The sequence below is a fragment of the Pogona vitticeps genome, chromosome 5, assembly GCF_051106095.1.
Source record: "Pogona vitticeps strain Pit_001003342236 chromosome 5, PviZW2.1, whole genome shotgun sequence".
In the NCBI taxonomy this organism is placed as follows: Eukaryota; Metazoa; Chordata; class Lepidosauria; order Squamata; family Agamidae; genus Pogona; species Pogona vitticeps.
In genome coordinates, this window is record NC_135787.1 from 163,277,659 (window position 1) to 163,291,678 (window position 14,020).

The window sequence follows — 14,020 nt, forward strand, 5'->3', positions numbered from 1 at the left end:
AACCCCCATGATTAAAAACAGTTCTTTTCCAGGGTAAACCTGAGATATTTTCAATGGGAGAGTTGAATGATGATATGGACTAGGCATTTTTCAAGTCTATCATAAACCAACTGTCTTCCCTTAGGAGAGGAAGACAATCAGTCAGGCTCACCAAGCAAAAATGTTTTGTGGTAATATAGGCACTGATATCTTGAAGGTCTAAAAGAGGATTGGTTATCGTTGTTGCTAAACCTTTTGTTGAGTAGGTGTTGTTCCCCATTAAATCAAGCCTCCTATGTTCTTTTTCAGGTAAGGACAACAATGACTTATTTTCTGTCAAAGAAGCAACAATGACCAAGTTCAGTACTGGATGCTGGAACAGCTATTTGCATTATTGTTCCTGAATTCTGTAAAGATGCTATCCATTTAGACTTTGACTGAGGCATTCCCTAGGAATTGCCATCAGAGTCATCACCCAACAGTGAAGACTGACCAGACAGCCCAGCATCGAACACTGTTGCCAGTACAGGAAGTGTTAGCTGAATCAGCATGAACACCAGCTGCAATCCTGAAGCACCTGGGGGTGATAAAGCAGTTGTCAATCCCATAACCAAGGAAAAAATGTAGTGAGTTTGGCTGGCTGGGTGAAAACAATGGACAGTAGAGGTGATATCAAGTTTGACACTAATATCATTGGCCATGTCTGCAGAAATGACATGTGCATTCTTCCATACTATCTAAAACTCCAGTGGTAAGGAATGTTGGTAATATTTCACCCTTGAAGATCTGTATCAACAGTGAATACCTTACAAGCATAGTACTGAGGATGCTTCATGCAAGTATCAAGGACTGGAATACCAAGTGTCATGTTTCTCTCTAGATATCCATTATGATGATGGTGCCAAGGGCCTTGAGGTTGTCATATCAGCGTGCCCCCAAGTGGGTGCTCCTCAGGCCAGGAATCCTGCACTCTCAGTAATGTATGGCTGGGCCAGCATGAGCAAAGATCCTTATTCTTGAATTTCATCCTCCAATACTGAGCTCAAGGAAGGACTACTGAGAGGGCTATTAGGGATGGCATGAAGAGCAAGCTTCTTTGGTGGCACAGAAGGAATTTTTTTGCACTTTCTCTCATCAAAATGTTGAAGAAGTTACTGTTGAATGAAATGTCTTTTTCTTTCTTTAAGGCTGTTCCAAAGGCTGGTCACCATTTGACTTGCCCACATTCTGTATTTATACTGAGGTCATCAGCAACGAGCCCAACTTTTCTTGCTGAGTAAGAGTTGATGTTGAGGGCTTTTATAACAATGCTGGGTCTGGTTCAGTCTGCAAAGTGTTGGCTGTGGCTGATGTGACTGGAGACAGAAGACACTCAAGTCTTCAGGAGATCAGCAAACAGAAAGGTGACCACTTCTAACAATCAGAATTCAACAACAAGACTACGAACAAAAGGAAATGTAAATGAAGACAACTCCTTCTTGCTCAGAAAAAAATACTTAGAAATACACTGTATCTGCACCTTGTATCTGCACCCTGAAGCCATCCAAATACATGGCTGCGGAAAAGGAGATGGGAAATGTTTTTCAGAATTTTCAAGTCAGAACTTCCAAGAAAGTTGACTTTGGGATCTTCTCAGGTGCAGCACCATATGTGGGGGTGGGGGCAAAAAACTACTGCCTTATTCAGCAACAATACAACCAACATCAACCAACTGCCCCGGAATAAATTCAGTCATAGAATCCAACATTATGAAAAGGAAGGGCCTTGCCCTGCCCCAAGCTGAAGATAAACTATTCCTGTTCACAGAGACTAGATGCAAACAAGAACCCTAGAAAATCTAGGATGCTGCTTGCATGTAGAGCCTACATGTGAAAAGGAACATCGCCTGCCCAGACGGTGTTATCACTTGCATGGGGAAAGTGACATTAAAGTGCTGCTGTCTAATAATGTTGATTATGTTGCTAAATTTTATAAAAACAAAATAGAATTTACTGTTAAACTTCTAAATGGCTTACCTGGGGAGAAAGAAATTGGGGAGGCACTTGTGCCCGGATATTGGGAGAAGGATTTAGTGGTTGCACTGGTGGGTGCATTCCTCTCGATTGTGCTGTGCTGTTTCCAAACAGACCTTGATTGCCACCCTAGAAACAAAGACACATGGTTTTTAAATACACTAGCTGTAAAATGGAGTTAATTTTACTTCTTGACAACCCCAATCATAATTATTTCACCTAGATTCTTCTCTTAAGCATTTTTCCAACCTTTTTTCCCTAAGGGATTTGATTTCATAAACAATTCTTTAAGAAACAGAAATTATGACATAAAATCCAGACAAATACCTTCTGGCACAGATTTAAATGTGAATTTTCAGTGTCATAATAGATTTTTAGCAAAGAGAGGAAAGTGGTCCTTTGTGCAATGTATTCCAATAACTCTGCCTGCTCAATTAATAAACTTTCTTGAAAAGATAGATTCAGAGAGACTGCTGTGATGTGTTAGCAAGATACTAAAGTAACGCAAGCCACATATTGAATGACTACAGGAAACTGAGAGTGAGAGACAGAGAAAGACATGCTCTGATGACCTCCTGCATTTGAGATTCAGTTATTTCAATATATTTCCAAGAACAAATTATCTTTCAATCAAAATGATTGAGAAAAAGAAAAAAAGTTGTCTAGGACTAAGGATAGGTGTAGCCAAGCAGTAATATAACCAAGAATATGATCTTCTTACTTGTCTAGCAGCGAAGTTTGGGGGGTTGAGCCCTGAGCCGATTGCCCCAAGGCAGACGTTGGGTAGTGTGGAACCAGAGGGAGATAGCTTGTAGTTGGGAGAAGGGGAGAAGGGAGAGCAGGGAGCCTCATCCCCAAGGCACCCATCTTGATTGGAGAAAGGCAAAGTCAGCTGAAGCAGTAGTTAGCCAATCAGCAGGAGTTGGTTAGTGAAGCAACAGAATGCAAGAAGAGAAAGTGACTGTGAGTGCCCAAGAATGTAAAACTGGTATGCTTTCAACCATTAAAAGGACAAATTCCAACAAACTACACTACTTACTTTGGAGATGTGGCCTAAAAGGAGACAGAAAAAAACATACAATTCAATCGTTCAAACCCCTTTTCCACAGCTAATATTACCCTACTTATGGAAGTGATTTTCTTCACCTAACCTGCAAGCATGAGACGCTACTCTTACTGACAAATTCTTTTTCTCTGCAGAATAGTTACAACTGATTAATGCACAGAGTAGCTTTAAGTGGATCAGCGTGGCCAAGTAAGGAAAAATGCTTCTTAGCACCTCCCAAATGGTAATACATGCTTCTTGACAAAGTGAAGGTTTGGATTTTTCATTCAGTGCACTACGAAAGCAGTATGTAGTGACATCAACATGCACATATCTCTTTAAGAAGCAGACAATGTGCGTAATTGCATAGTTTACATGTTGTCACTGAAATTTTTTTTAAAGAACGAAACAAATAAGTATTCCTTTCCTTAGGTTAACATCCCACATCTGTTTCCTATCTTAGCTCTAGCCTATGAAGCACATGTGAAATGCTGGAAGTCTTTGCTCTCTGAGGAGAGAGAAAAAACATAAGAAAAAATGAGCCACTTTTTGTTGACTATTTGTTGCTTTTACCTGGAAACTGGAACTGCCTGCTTTGAATGATAAAATTCTATCCTGCCTAGATGTTAACTAAGCTAAAGTTACGTTTGCTTACTCTTAGTTTCTCTTTTGTAAGAATAAACATTATGCTCTGTGACAAAAGTAGCTGGGGGAGGGAGGGGAATGTTTCCTTTCTCCTCTTTCAGACTAATTGAAGTTTTGAATTTAGCTCTATCCTTTAAAAGCAGTTAGTTGCTGCAGTGTACTACTTATCCAGCTGCTAGAGAATAAACAGCTCAAACAGCAATCAGAAGTCAAAGAAAGATATGCCGAATACAAAGATACTCGAACAACTTTGAATTGTATGCTTGATGGAATTGTTTGAACATAGAAAAATCAGACTAACAAATACTCTGTTCATATTACAGGATTCCAGACACACGTTTCAGAAGATTAGAAGGCCAAACAGACAGGATATGTCGGACCTTAAATATGCTAGCTTGCTTCAACAATTGTACTAAGGATTCTTAACTTTTTTTTGGAAATACTTTTGTCCAGATCTTCAGAGAAAATGTGGACTTTAATTCCTAATAAATTTATGAAAAGGGGAATAATGCTGTAGCTGTTGACTAGGTTTCGTAATTCCAAAATGATTTTTCAAAAGAGCTGAACTACACCACAGATTGTACGTCTCTAAGGCACATGATTTTTTTTTAGCAGTCTGACATTCTGAAAATTCACTTTGCATTTAATCTAACATGGTCTCTCTATCTGAATATAACCCAAGCCCAATTAATTGTATTGGAATGCATCTGTCATGAAAACGTGAAACTGGAGTCTGAACACTGAAACTGCCAGCCAGCTAAAGCTAGCAGAGGTGTCAGACATAATAAGTATCAGATATTGGAGGGCCTAGTGTTCTCAAAAGAATGAAAAGGGTGTGTGTGTCTGAGCTGTAGCCAGGGAGTTGGCCACAGGGTCAATGATGACCAGTCCCAAAGGTCCTGGACATAAGCCCCAACAGCAAAAGCCCCCTGACTTTTCTGAAAGTCAGGAAACCCTTGCTATCCAAAGCCCTTGAACAAGAATGTCTAGAAACAACATCACATAAGCTAGCTTCTCCAGAACAACCAGAATTCTCTTTTCCAGGGTCTCCTCCACACCTACACAGGCAGATCAACAGGGCAAAGCAGATAAAGAGACAATGGGGGTGCTTGGCTCCAAGTCCCAAGGTCTGTAAGGCTTTCCAGTCTTCAGACAAGAAGATGAATATTAAGTCATGAAGTCAAGGCTAGAAGGTATAGAAAGATCGGTGAGAACCAAGACTCCATTAAATAAAGCAATCAGATTCAAGATACAGTAGTTCTTCAGGATCAAGACAGACCTATATCTTAACACTCTTTCTCTTGGATGATAGTCTTGTTTCCTTGTCCACCTCAAGGTGACTTTTGAGACTGAGTGATTGTTTCATCCACAGTATTTGTTTGGAATAAAGTCAAATGTCTTGTGTCACTAAAAGATTCAGAACTGTATTTGAATCAAAATATTCCCTTTCATGAAGATACTGTGGTACTTCTGAAGATAATTATGTAGTCTGAGCCAGTGACAGTTAACAAAGATGGTGTAACTGGCAGCACTGGAAAAAGAGGAAGAATAATGATGCACTGGAAGGAAGCCAGCTACTTGTGAGCAAGTAATTGGTTATAGATGTTAAGGAACTGTAGTAGAAGATGGCAAAATTTCTACAGAAGATGTTGCAGGCTAGTAGTGAAACTGGAATAAGAGGACATAAGTAGAACAATTATTTGCATGATGAGGTGGTAGGATCATTCCAATGACGCTGCAGTTTGGTCTATAGGAGATTAAAATACTGAACTCACTTAGCAGTAAGTATGCCAGTCTCCTTCACAGTAATCATGGCTACCTTAAGAAGTGGAGACAACACATACCCTGTTATAGTTAAGTGTCTTCCCAGCATTAAGGAATGTCTGCATGGGCACCTATCTGGTAACCTAAATTCCAAAGGATAAAGAAAGTGTGTTTTTATATACAGGAACCCACTCATAGTTACAGGATGGAAGAGTGTACTAATATATTAAAACAGTAGCCCAAATAATCAGTATGTCACTCTTTCCTTCACCACGGAAGCCAAAAATTAAATATCCACATTCATACATTGTAGAGAAAGTATTAAGTGAGCACAAAAGAGGCAAGATGTACCAATTCACATTGGGCATTCAGGACTACAGTTGCAGAATAGACCACTCCTTCAAATGTTCACTAGTCGCTATTACTCTACCCAGGCCTTGACAGATCTAAAAAGGCATTGGTATCAGGGTAACTGCTATGACAGCAACAATTAAATGATCACTCTAGTGTCCTCACTGGCTCTATTTACACAGAACAGTAAGCTGAAATTCCACTTAAAATGCCCATGCTTATGCATGCAGCCCTTTCACACTCACTTGGTCTCCTGGCTGTTAAAGCAACTAAATTACCCAGAAATCAAAAGCTTAGCAAGCCATCTGAACCAGAACTCCCAGCTTGCTCTACCTGCTACAAGCTGAAATCACACATCAGTATTGATGGGCTTATGATTCCTTGCTTTCTTGGCAGAGCCAAGCCAGTAAATAGCCCTGGTCTAGACATATTAAGCTTTTGATTTCTGAATAAATGGCCTGCATACATGAGCACTGCCACTTGTGAACAAAAAAGTCAGGATTCCAGGGAACCATGGCTTTACCATTCCAGGTGAAATACTTATATATAAAAAATATATTTACAAAGAAAACGTGGAACCTCAAGAAGTGTTCTCCCTTAAAACAACTTTTATTAACCTTCTACTTCCCTGATATGACAGGCTACAACTCTCACTACTAGCTAGAAGTTGCAGTCCAATGCACATGGACAACACCAGTTGGTGAAGATTTGGGCAATGTTTGTGTCTAATCTAAAGTAATAATTTTATATATGCATCCATGGTGTACTGAAAACACAGATCCATTGTATTTACATGCACATAGGCTTGAGAAGAGATAATGTCAAAAAATGTGACAGACCGGACTAAAATAAGGAACAAAACAAAATAGCAATGAAGAAAAATGTAAGAAAACAAAGATGATGTGGAAATTTGCTATATACAGGAACATAACAACCTGAGTCTACTGATGGAAGCACTACCATTGCAGGAATTACCCTGACAACCCCTGGACACTGTCCGTCTAGAAAAGGTCATTGGCTTCTTTTAATTCCATGGATTCCAAACAAGAAATGAAACTGAACAAGATTCTCAACTCATTCTACATCTGTTTGTTCACTGGGCCTCTTTATACATACAGTATGATAAAAAATGGTTGAGAGAGGTGGAAACAGTAAGTTTTGTAATATAAGTCTTGACACAATATATGTTAGCGACAGAGATAGAACTGCAAGATTTCCAGACTGCGCTTCTACATGACATATATAACAAAAGACACAGGGAGATTGTGACATACATAACAAAAGACACAGGAAGATTGAATCTCAGGGAGATTAAAAATAAATGAATATAATCTGTGATTAACATATAATGGAAACATTGTTGTAACAAGAACACATACTGTACATACGCCTCAAGCAAGCAAGTTTTCATATCAGAGTCACAGTGTGTTTGGAGAAGATGTAGAAAATATGATATATTCAATTACATTTTTAAAACAACATACATTATTAAGAAAAGATCAAGAAAAATATTTTTCAAGTATACTAATAATTGCCATAGACTACCCATAAATTCAGTTAGTCACCAGATTTCCTTCTATTTACTTCCTGTAAGAATTCTTTCCCCCAATTTCTTGTACTAAAAATGCTATTTTCATAAACCAGTGGAATGCTAAAATCATATTTAGAAAAAAACAGTAGCAATGACAATAAATTCTTACCAGATTATTATGTCTCACCTTTTCAAAGTAAGGCCCGCCATCTGGGGTTCCCATATCTTTGGAATTTGGAGGACGAAAACCAGATCGACCTTTTCTCATGATATCATTAAAATCCCCAAGATTCATGCCTCGTTTATCCACTTCAAACTTCTTATCCTGGAGACCACCTGACAGAAAAAAATAAGAATGAACGGATCTATACAATTTGCTGCTGTGCTTGTGAGAGTCATACTTGCTCTTACCAATAAGAGGGGCACACAAAATGTATAATCACAGTTTTCCTAACAGCTTGAAAATAGAACAGGATTTATTGATGAACCTGGCTATATAACCTCCAAGCTGCTACAATCCCACAGAGATTTGTCAATATCAGTATATATAAAGCTTTGTGGGAGTTGTTTGGGGTATGTGTATGCTTACCATACTTTGCTACAAAATACAGAGGCAGCGCCTTAGAAATATTTTCTCTACATACTACAACTAGCCAAATGCCATTTCTTCACCTAGGTATTAGGTCCTAGGGATGGAATTTTAGGGTGTTTTTTTTTTGGACTACAAAACCAATAATTCTCCGTTCTGGGAGTTCTACCTGGCAGGTGGACACCTTACAGACTCCTTGGGAATTATTAGTTTGTGGTAATTATTAGTGGCTACTTGGGAGAGAGACCTGTACTGGAAGGATTTGAGGACTAGCTAGGACTAGCTTTGTCCAAGCTTCCTGTTTCTGTGCCAATGCTAGCTGGGAGTTTTCTTTATGAACTGGAGGTTATCACAACTTTGTGCAAGGATAGTGGGTTTATTAATGCACAGACTTTGGAACCAAGCTCTCACCCCTTCCTCTCCTTTCTTTATAACTCTTTAAGTCTTAACAAAAGGAAGCACTATGCTGATCAGTGATACTGCTTAAAAAGTTATGCCTATCATAATGGAAGAACTCAGACTTGGTCCTTGCCATATTATGTACATACCTACTGGTAAATCCATCTTATTGCCTGGAGTGTCCTCAGTTTGATTCTGTAAAAGAGAAATACGTATTAGTTGTTGAGGACTCTAGGTTGAGACAACTTTGGAAAGAAGTATAAGTTAAAAGGAGTTAAAATCAGAATTGAAATACATTCATTGATGAGACTGAAGAGTCAATCTAACACCTACAAAGTGAAGCACTGAATTAAGATTGAACATAATTTACTGTAGTTACTATTGACTGTACAGACAACAAGAAAACGATAGCTTGACAGCTGCTCAGTAAATGAACCCCTGTCCTTATGTTTCTGTACTCTACGGATTACATTCTGAGAAGAGCAGCCAGAACGTTACTTCATCCTTAAGAAAGATCTAGCCATAAAATATGCTGCCAAGTAATTCTTCAGTTAGCAATTTGGGACAGGATGTTCTCATGCCTCTGAAAAGGTATAACTGTTCAACTGAATATTTTGATACTGGAGCCAATTTAATTATAAATTATAAAATAAAATTATAAATTATAATTAGAAATCATAATAACTGGTCTGCTGCTAATAATCTATGAAACAGCACCTTTAAAATAACAGATTACTAATATTTAAAACCACAAATTAGAAGTATCAATTTTAAAAAAAAGACAAATGTCTGTTAAAATTCAATACACACTATTTAAAATAAAGCAGCAGTAAAAGGCAAATTAAACATTTGCTTTTTCCAGAAAGCTTGAACAAATAAATCTGGTTTTACCTAGCATATAGAAGATAAGAGTGTACAAGCCAACCAATGAGATTTCTAAGAGAAAAGGGACCCCAAAACTAAGGTGCCACCAAGGAGTAATCCATGTGCAGTAATCTCAAAAGACATATTACCCTGAGACACCACAACCAGAGACTCCCTAGGTTACCTTGAATCCAGGAGAAGCCAGAGCTTGAGAATCTAAGCCTTTAAGGGTTGAAATCTGGATGATTTTTAAATTAATTATTTTAAATTTTTATTAAAATAAAAGAAACAAAACTTAGCGTATTTTTCCGTTTATAAGATGACCCAATGTATAAGATGAACCCCCCCTTTTCTAACCCCAAATTAGAAAATTTGATCCCTGCATTTCCTTTCCTTTTGCTAAGGCACGGAGCTTAGCAAAAGGAAGAGAAAAGGAGGGATCAAAGGGCTCCCTTTGACCGGCAGTTTTCCTTGCCTTTTGCGAAACCACAGGGCTTAGCAAAAAGAAAGAGACGGCTCCCTTTGGATAAAGGCTGCACAAACGTGGCCCTTCAGGATCAAAGGGCTGCAATCCTGCAGTCCTTTCACGGCTACATTACCCGAAGCGAACCTTCCCTTCCTTTTTGCTAAGCAGGGCTTAAGAAGTGGATAAAGCAGCCATGAAAGGGCTTCAGGATCAAAGGGCTGAGATCGTGTAGCTCTTCCATGGATGCTTTACCCGAAGCGAGCCTTTCCTTCCTTTTTGCTAAGCCCCATACAGTAGCTTTACAAAAGGCAGGGAAAAGCGGCTGCCTTCCACGTATAAAACGACCCTCATTTTTTGTCTAATTATTTAAATCTGAACTTTCAGTTAACTGTTGGCCAGTGAAAAGGGTGCCTGTCTGCTTCCTCACTCCTCCCAGCATTTAGAGAGTGGATTGGGAGACAGTCTTCAGACTGCCTGGTACTGTACTGCCTGGACTGTATTTTCCCTGCCTTCCCTGAACCTTTCTTGACCTAAGAAAAAAAGAAACAAAATATCCCCCTCTAGTGGTCGAAGGCGGAATAGCAGCTTCCCATTAGTTTCTATGGACGGAAAAGAGCAGATACGGATCAAATGGTTCTCAATGCATTCCTATGGGAAATGCAGATTTGACCTGAGAACTTTTTGACTTGAGAACCGCCTTCCAATACGGATTAAGTTCTCAAGTCAAGACCCCACTGTACAATCATTACTCAAAATAAATAGTGTCTCCCATCAACTTCAGAACTTCTTAAAAATTATATTGCATGCTCCATCTCTCTTGAGAAATATGACGATTCTTGTGTTAGGGTATAACCTTCCTCCTCCAACAAATATATGTGTTAGGAAACCATTCCATACCTCCGTAAAATTATTTGTTTTCAATATTTCTTTTCTAACTTTCAATTCACACGTTAATTTATCATTACTAGCCATATTCCACATTTTTTTACCATTTCTTCATATTAAATTATTATTTTCCCAGTTCTTTATAAGTATCCATCTTGCCATTATTAATATAATAAAAATTAATTCCTTTCCCCTCCCATTCCAACTGAATATTTCCAAACATATTTAACAAAGCTATCTATCATTGGACACCTTTGTACATCAATATCCGTAATTTCCTTTATCTCTTTGCAAATCATTGCCATTTTTTCTTTTGCTTCATTTCACATGTCCACCATTTGTTAAATACGTTCCCTTTTTTCTTACATCTCCAACATGAGGATGATGTTTCTTTATTCTTTGTGTTCAGTTTCTGAATGATTTTAAGGGTTACTATGACCACCACTGTAATTTATTTCCCCACCTGAACCTCAATAAAAAAGATCTCTCCACCTGCAATGATACGGGTCCTTCAAATATTATAACGAAGTCAAACAAAGACCTGTTCCCTCCCTCAAACTTTCACAGTAGCCCAGGCCCAGCTTGTGACTAGTAAAAAGTCGTCCATACTGGAAACAAAGACCCTATCAAACACTGATACTGATACAGTCTCTCCTTTAAACTTGTCACTTAACTTCCTTCCTTCCTTTGTATCAGAGCATTGCAGTTTAAAATTATGAATGCATATAAAATATAATTTTTTTAAAAAATGAAATATTGTTTCCCCGAAAACTAAGACCTAACCTGAAAATAAGCCCTAGTATGATTTTTTTCAGGATGCCTGTAATATAAGCCCTACCCCCAAAATAAGCCCCAGTTAAGTGAAAACCTGCCCTCCACCATTGTGTAACAACCAGAAGATGACATTACTGTACTGTATTTTAATAAATATAGATTGTTGTACATTGAAAAAATAAAATAAAAGATCTCCTGAAAACAAGCCCCAATAAGTTTTTTTGGAGCAAAAATTAATACAAGACCCTGTCTTATTTTAGGGGTAACATGGCAGTAAAATGATTAGTCTATTTTTGATCAGAAGTGGACTATTTCAACAGTGTTATCTCGGCCATTTACTAAATCTTATTTTGTACATGTAGTAGGGCATAAACTGCATGCACATAAATGCTGCACTGACTGAGTTTCTCCTCATTTATAGAAAAGTTGTCCTATATCTAAGTAGCCCTATTTTACTCAATTATTATTTGTTCTTCCTACTCTACTTCAAAGTCTATTAAGCAAAATCCAGATGGTCCAGTCAGAAACTTGTTCTGATGGGAGACACTTTTGTTGTGGGTTTTCCGGGCCATGTTCTGAAGATTTTTCTTCCTAACGTTTTGACAGTCTCTGTGGCCGGCATCTTCAGAGGACAGAAGTCAGTGCTCTGTGCTCTATGTTGTTTTTGCTCTCTCTAGGTTTTGCTCTCTGAATTAATATTTAGAGCTTAAGAGTGTGCAGAATTTTTTCTTTGATTTTTGCTGTTATCTAGGGGTTTGGTGCTGTATTTGCTTATGTTGTTTATTATTTGCTAGCACCTCTCTGCATACTTGTTAAGTCCAATGCCAGGCAATGGGGGTAGGGTTCTGGAAGCCAGTAATAATCATGCATATTAATTAGCAGCTACATCCAATTGTCTAGCATGTACTGATTTATATCATACAGCACTAGTCGCCCAGAGTGGTAGAATATACCAGATGGGCGGGATATAAATCGAACAAATAAATAAAAATAGAATACTCTGTTCTGGAGTAGCATAGGAACAAAGCTGTTGTTCTTATTGTTTGTGGATTTGACCCTAATCTGATCCAACCAACTTCCTAAGAAAGTTATTTCTTGTGGCAACTTTCTGTCTGATGTTTAGACAATATTTTTTGTAGGCCAGAGTTTGATTTAGAATAGCACCCTAATATTTTGCGGTAGGGCAACGTTCCAATATTTTGCCTTCCCAGTTAATTCAGAGCCTTCTCTTAGCAGACATGTGTTTTTAAAGGGTTTGGTTTCAGCTGGTTGTTTTTATAATATAAAGAAAGATCTTCTAATGCAGAAGTAAGCTGGTGTTTGATGGTGTCACATTTTCTCTATGGACTGTTAAGGCAAGATCATCATATGAAACTCATTTAGCTATTACAGTATTTAAATCACTACAGGAACAAACCTGCTTTTTAAAATAATCTTACTTATTTCCTCTGTTCCTCTTTTCCTGCTCCTATGTGTGTATATTTAACTCTTCACTCAGGCCCTTATGATACCCTCCAAATAACCAGCCCTCAGATACAGATCTCAGCTCCATTCAGTATGAATAGAAAAATAAAGTGTTATTTAAAAAAAAACACTGTTAAAAAAAGAACATTCTGTATTTTTAGGCTTTAAATTCATTCAACACAATCCTTTACACTCTTATCTCTCCCCTCACAGTCTCTCTCTCTCTCACACTTCTTACTCAAACCCAAACTCCAAAACTGCTCTCTCCCTTAGCTCTCTACACCAGGCTGCTCTGCATCAGTCTCAAGGCTCTCTCTCTCTCTCTCTCTCTCTCTCACACACACACACACACACACACTCCCCTTCACTTAGTTTCTCTCCCAGCCAAGCAGAACCACTCTTCCCAACATTCCATGCTCTTCATTCACTCCCTTCTAAATCATACGAACAATACATTTATATATGATTTGCCATGACAGGTTCCAAAAGTAATTGTTTCTTTCAACAACATGAGGCATTAATTCTCCCTTTGAAAAACAAATGGCTTAGTTCCTGTATTATCTAAGGAAATGACAAAAGGAGCAGATAAAAAAAATCAAATTATGCCTAAAATAAGACCATACTTTTGAATTAGTTTTTATAACAGTTTCCAGCAAATAAATGAACTGAATGAAAAAGGAATTACATGTCAACTGGCTTATAGTAGCTTCCCTATCTAGCCATTGAAAGCCTCAAGACACGTGGCCGCTAACAAATCTGTCAAATACTTGTCAGTAATACTGTAAAGTATTATGTAAACAGAATTAAGAGAGTCAAAAACCTTACCAGCAATCCCATATTTGAAATCTGATCAGATAAAGTATTCATCCATGAATCATTACTTCCTCCTTTTAATGAACACTAAAAATAAATAAATTTTTTGTAAGTTTTTGTTACATAATTTTTTCACTTGACTGCAGAACAGCTAAATCTTAGGGCAACCTAAGTCCACATCAACAGATAAAGACAAATGCTCTAACATAGCTACCACATTGAATGTGGACATAGAAACTTCATACAAATTAATGAGTGTTGCACAAAGATCAAGAATACAAAATAACGTGCAAAACTCCATTATTTGATATTTTATTATTTTTTTAGGTATACTTGGCCAGAAATCCATTACTTATGCCCACTAGTGCCTAGTCGAACAACATAAATTTCAGTAGTAAACTGCTGCTAGTTTATATATTTAGTTTAGACCACCTTTCTC

The 14,020-nt window shown here is 37.9% G+C and overlaps 1 protein-coding gene across 7 annotated transcripts in view; it reads right to left on the bottom strand.

Moving 5' to 3' along the window:
• TNRC6B (trinucleotide repeat containing adaptor 6B) overlaps positions 1-14,020 on the bottom strand; it is a 158,616-nt gene that overhangs the window by 21,204 nt on the left and 123,392 nt on the right. For 5 of the 7 annotated variants that reach the window (XM_073000133.2, XM_073000136.2, XM_073000134.2 and 2 more), the window contains 5 exons: positions 13,594-13,668; positions 8,465-8,510; positions 7,515-7,663; positions 2,713-2,883; positions 1,995-2,120 (listed from right to left, as the gene is read on the bottom strand). In XM_073000133.2, the coding sequence (XP_072856234.2) occupies positions 1,995-2,120; positions 2,713-2,883; positions 7,515-7,663; positions 8,465-8,510; positions 13,594-13,668 (567 nt within the window). The remainder of the gene's footprint in view (positions 1-1,994; positions 2,121-2,712; positions 2,884-7,514; positions 7,664-8,464; positions 8,511-13,593; positions 13,669-14,020) is intronic. The other 2 variants (XM_078376142.1, XM_073000137.2) reach the window with 1 other exon arrangement.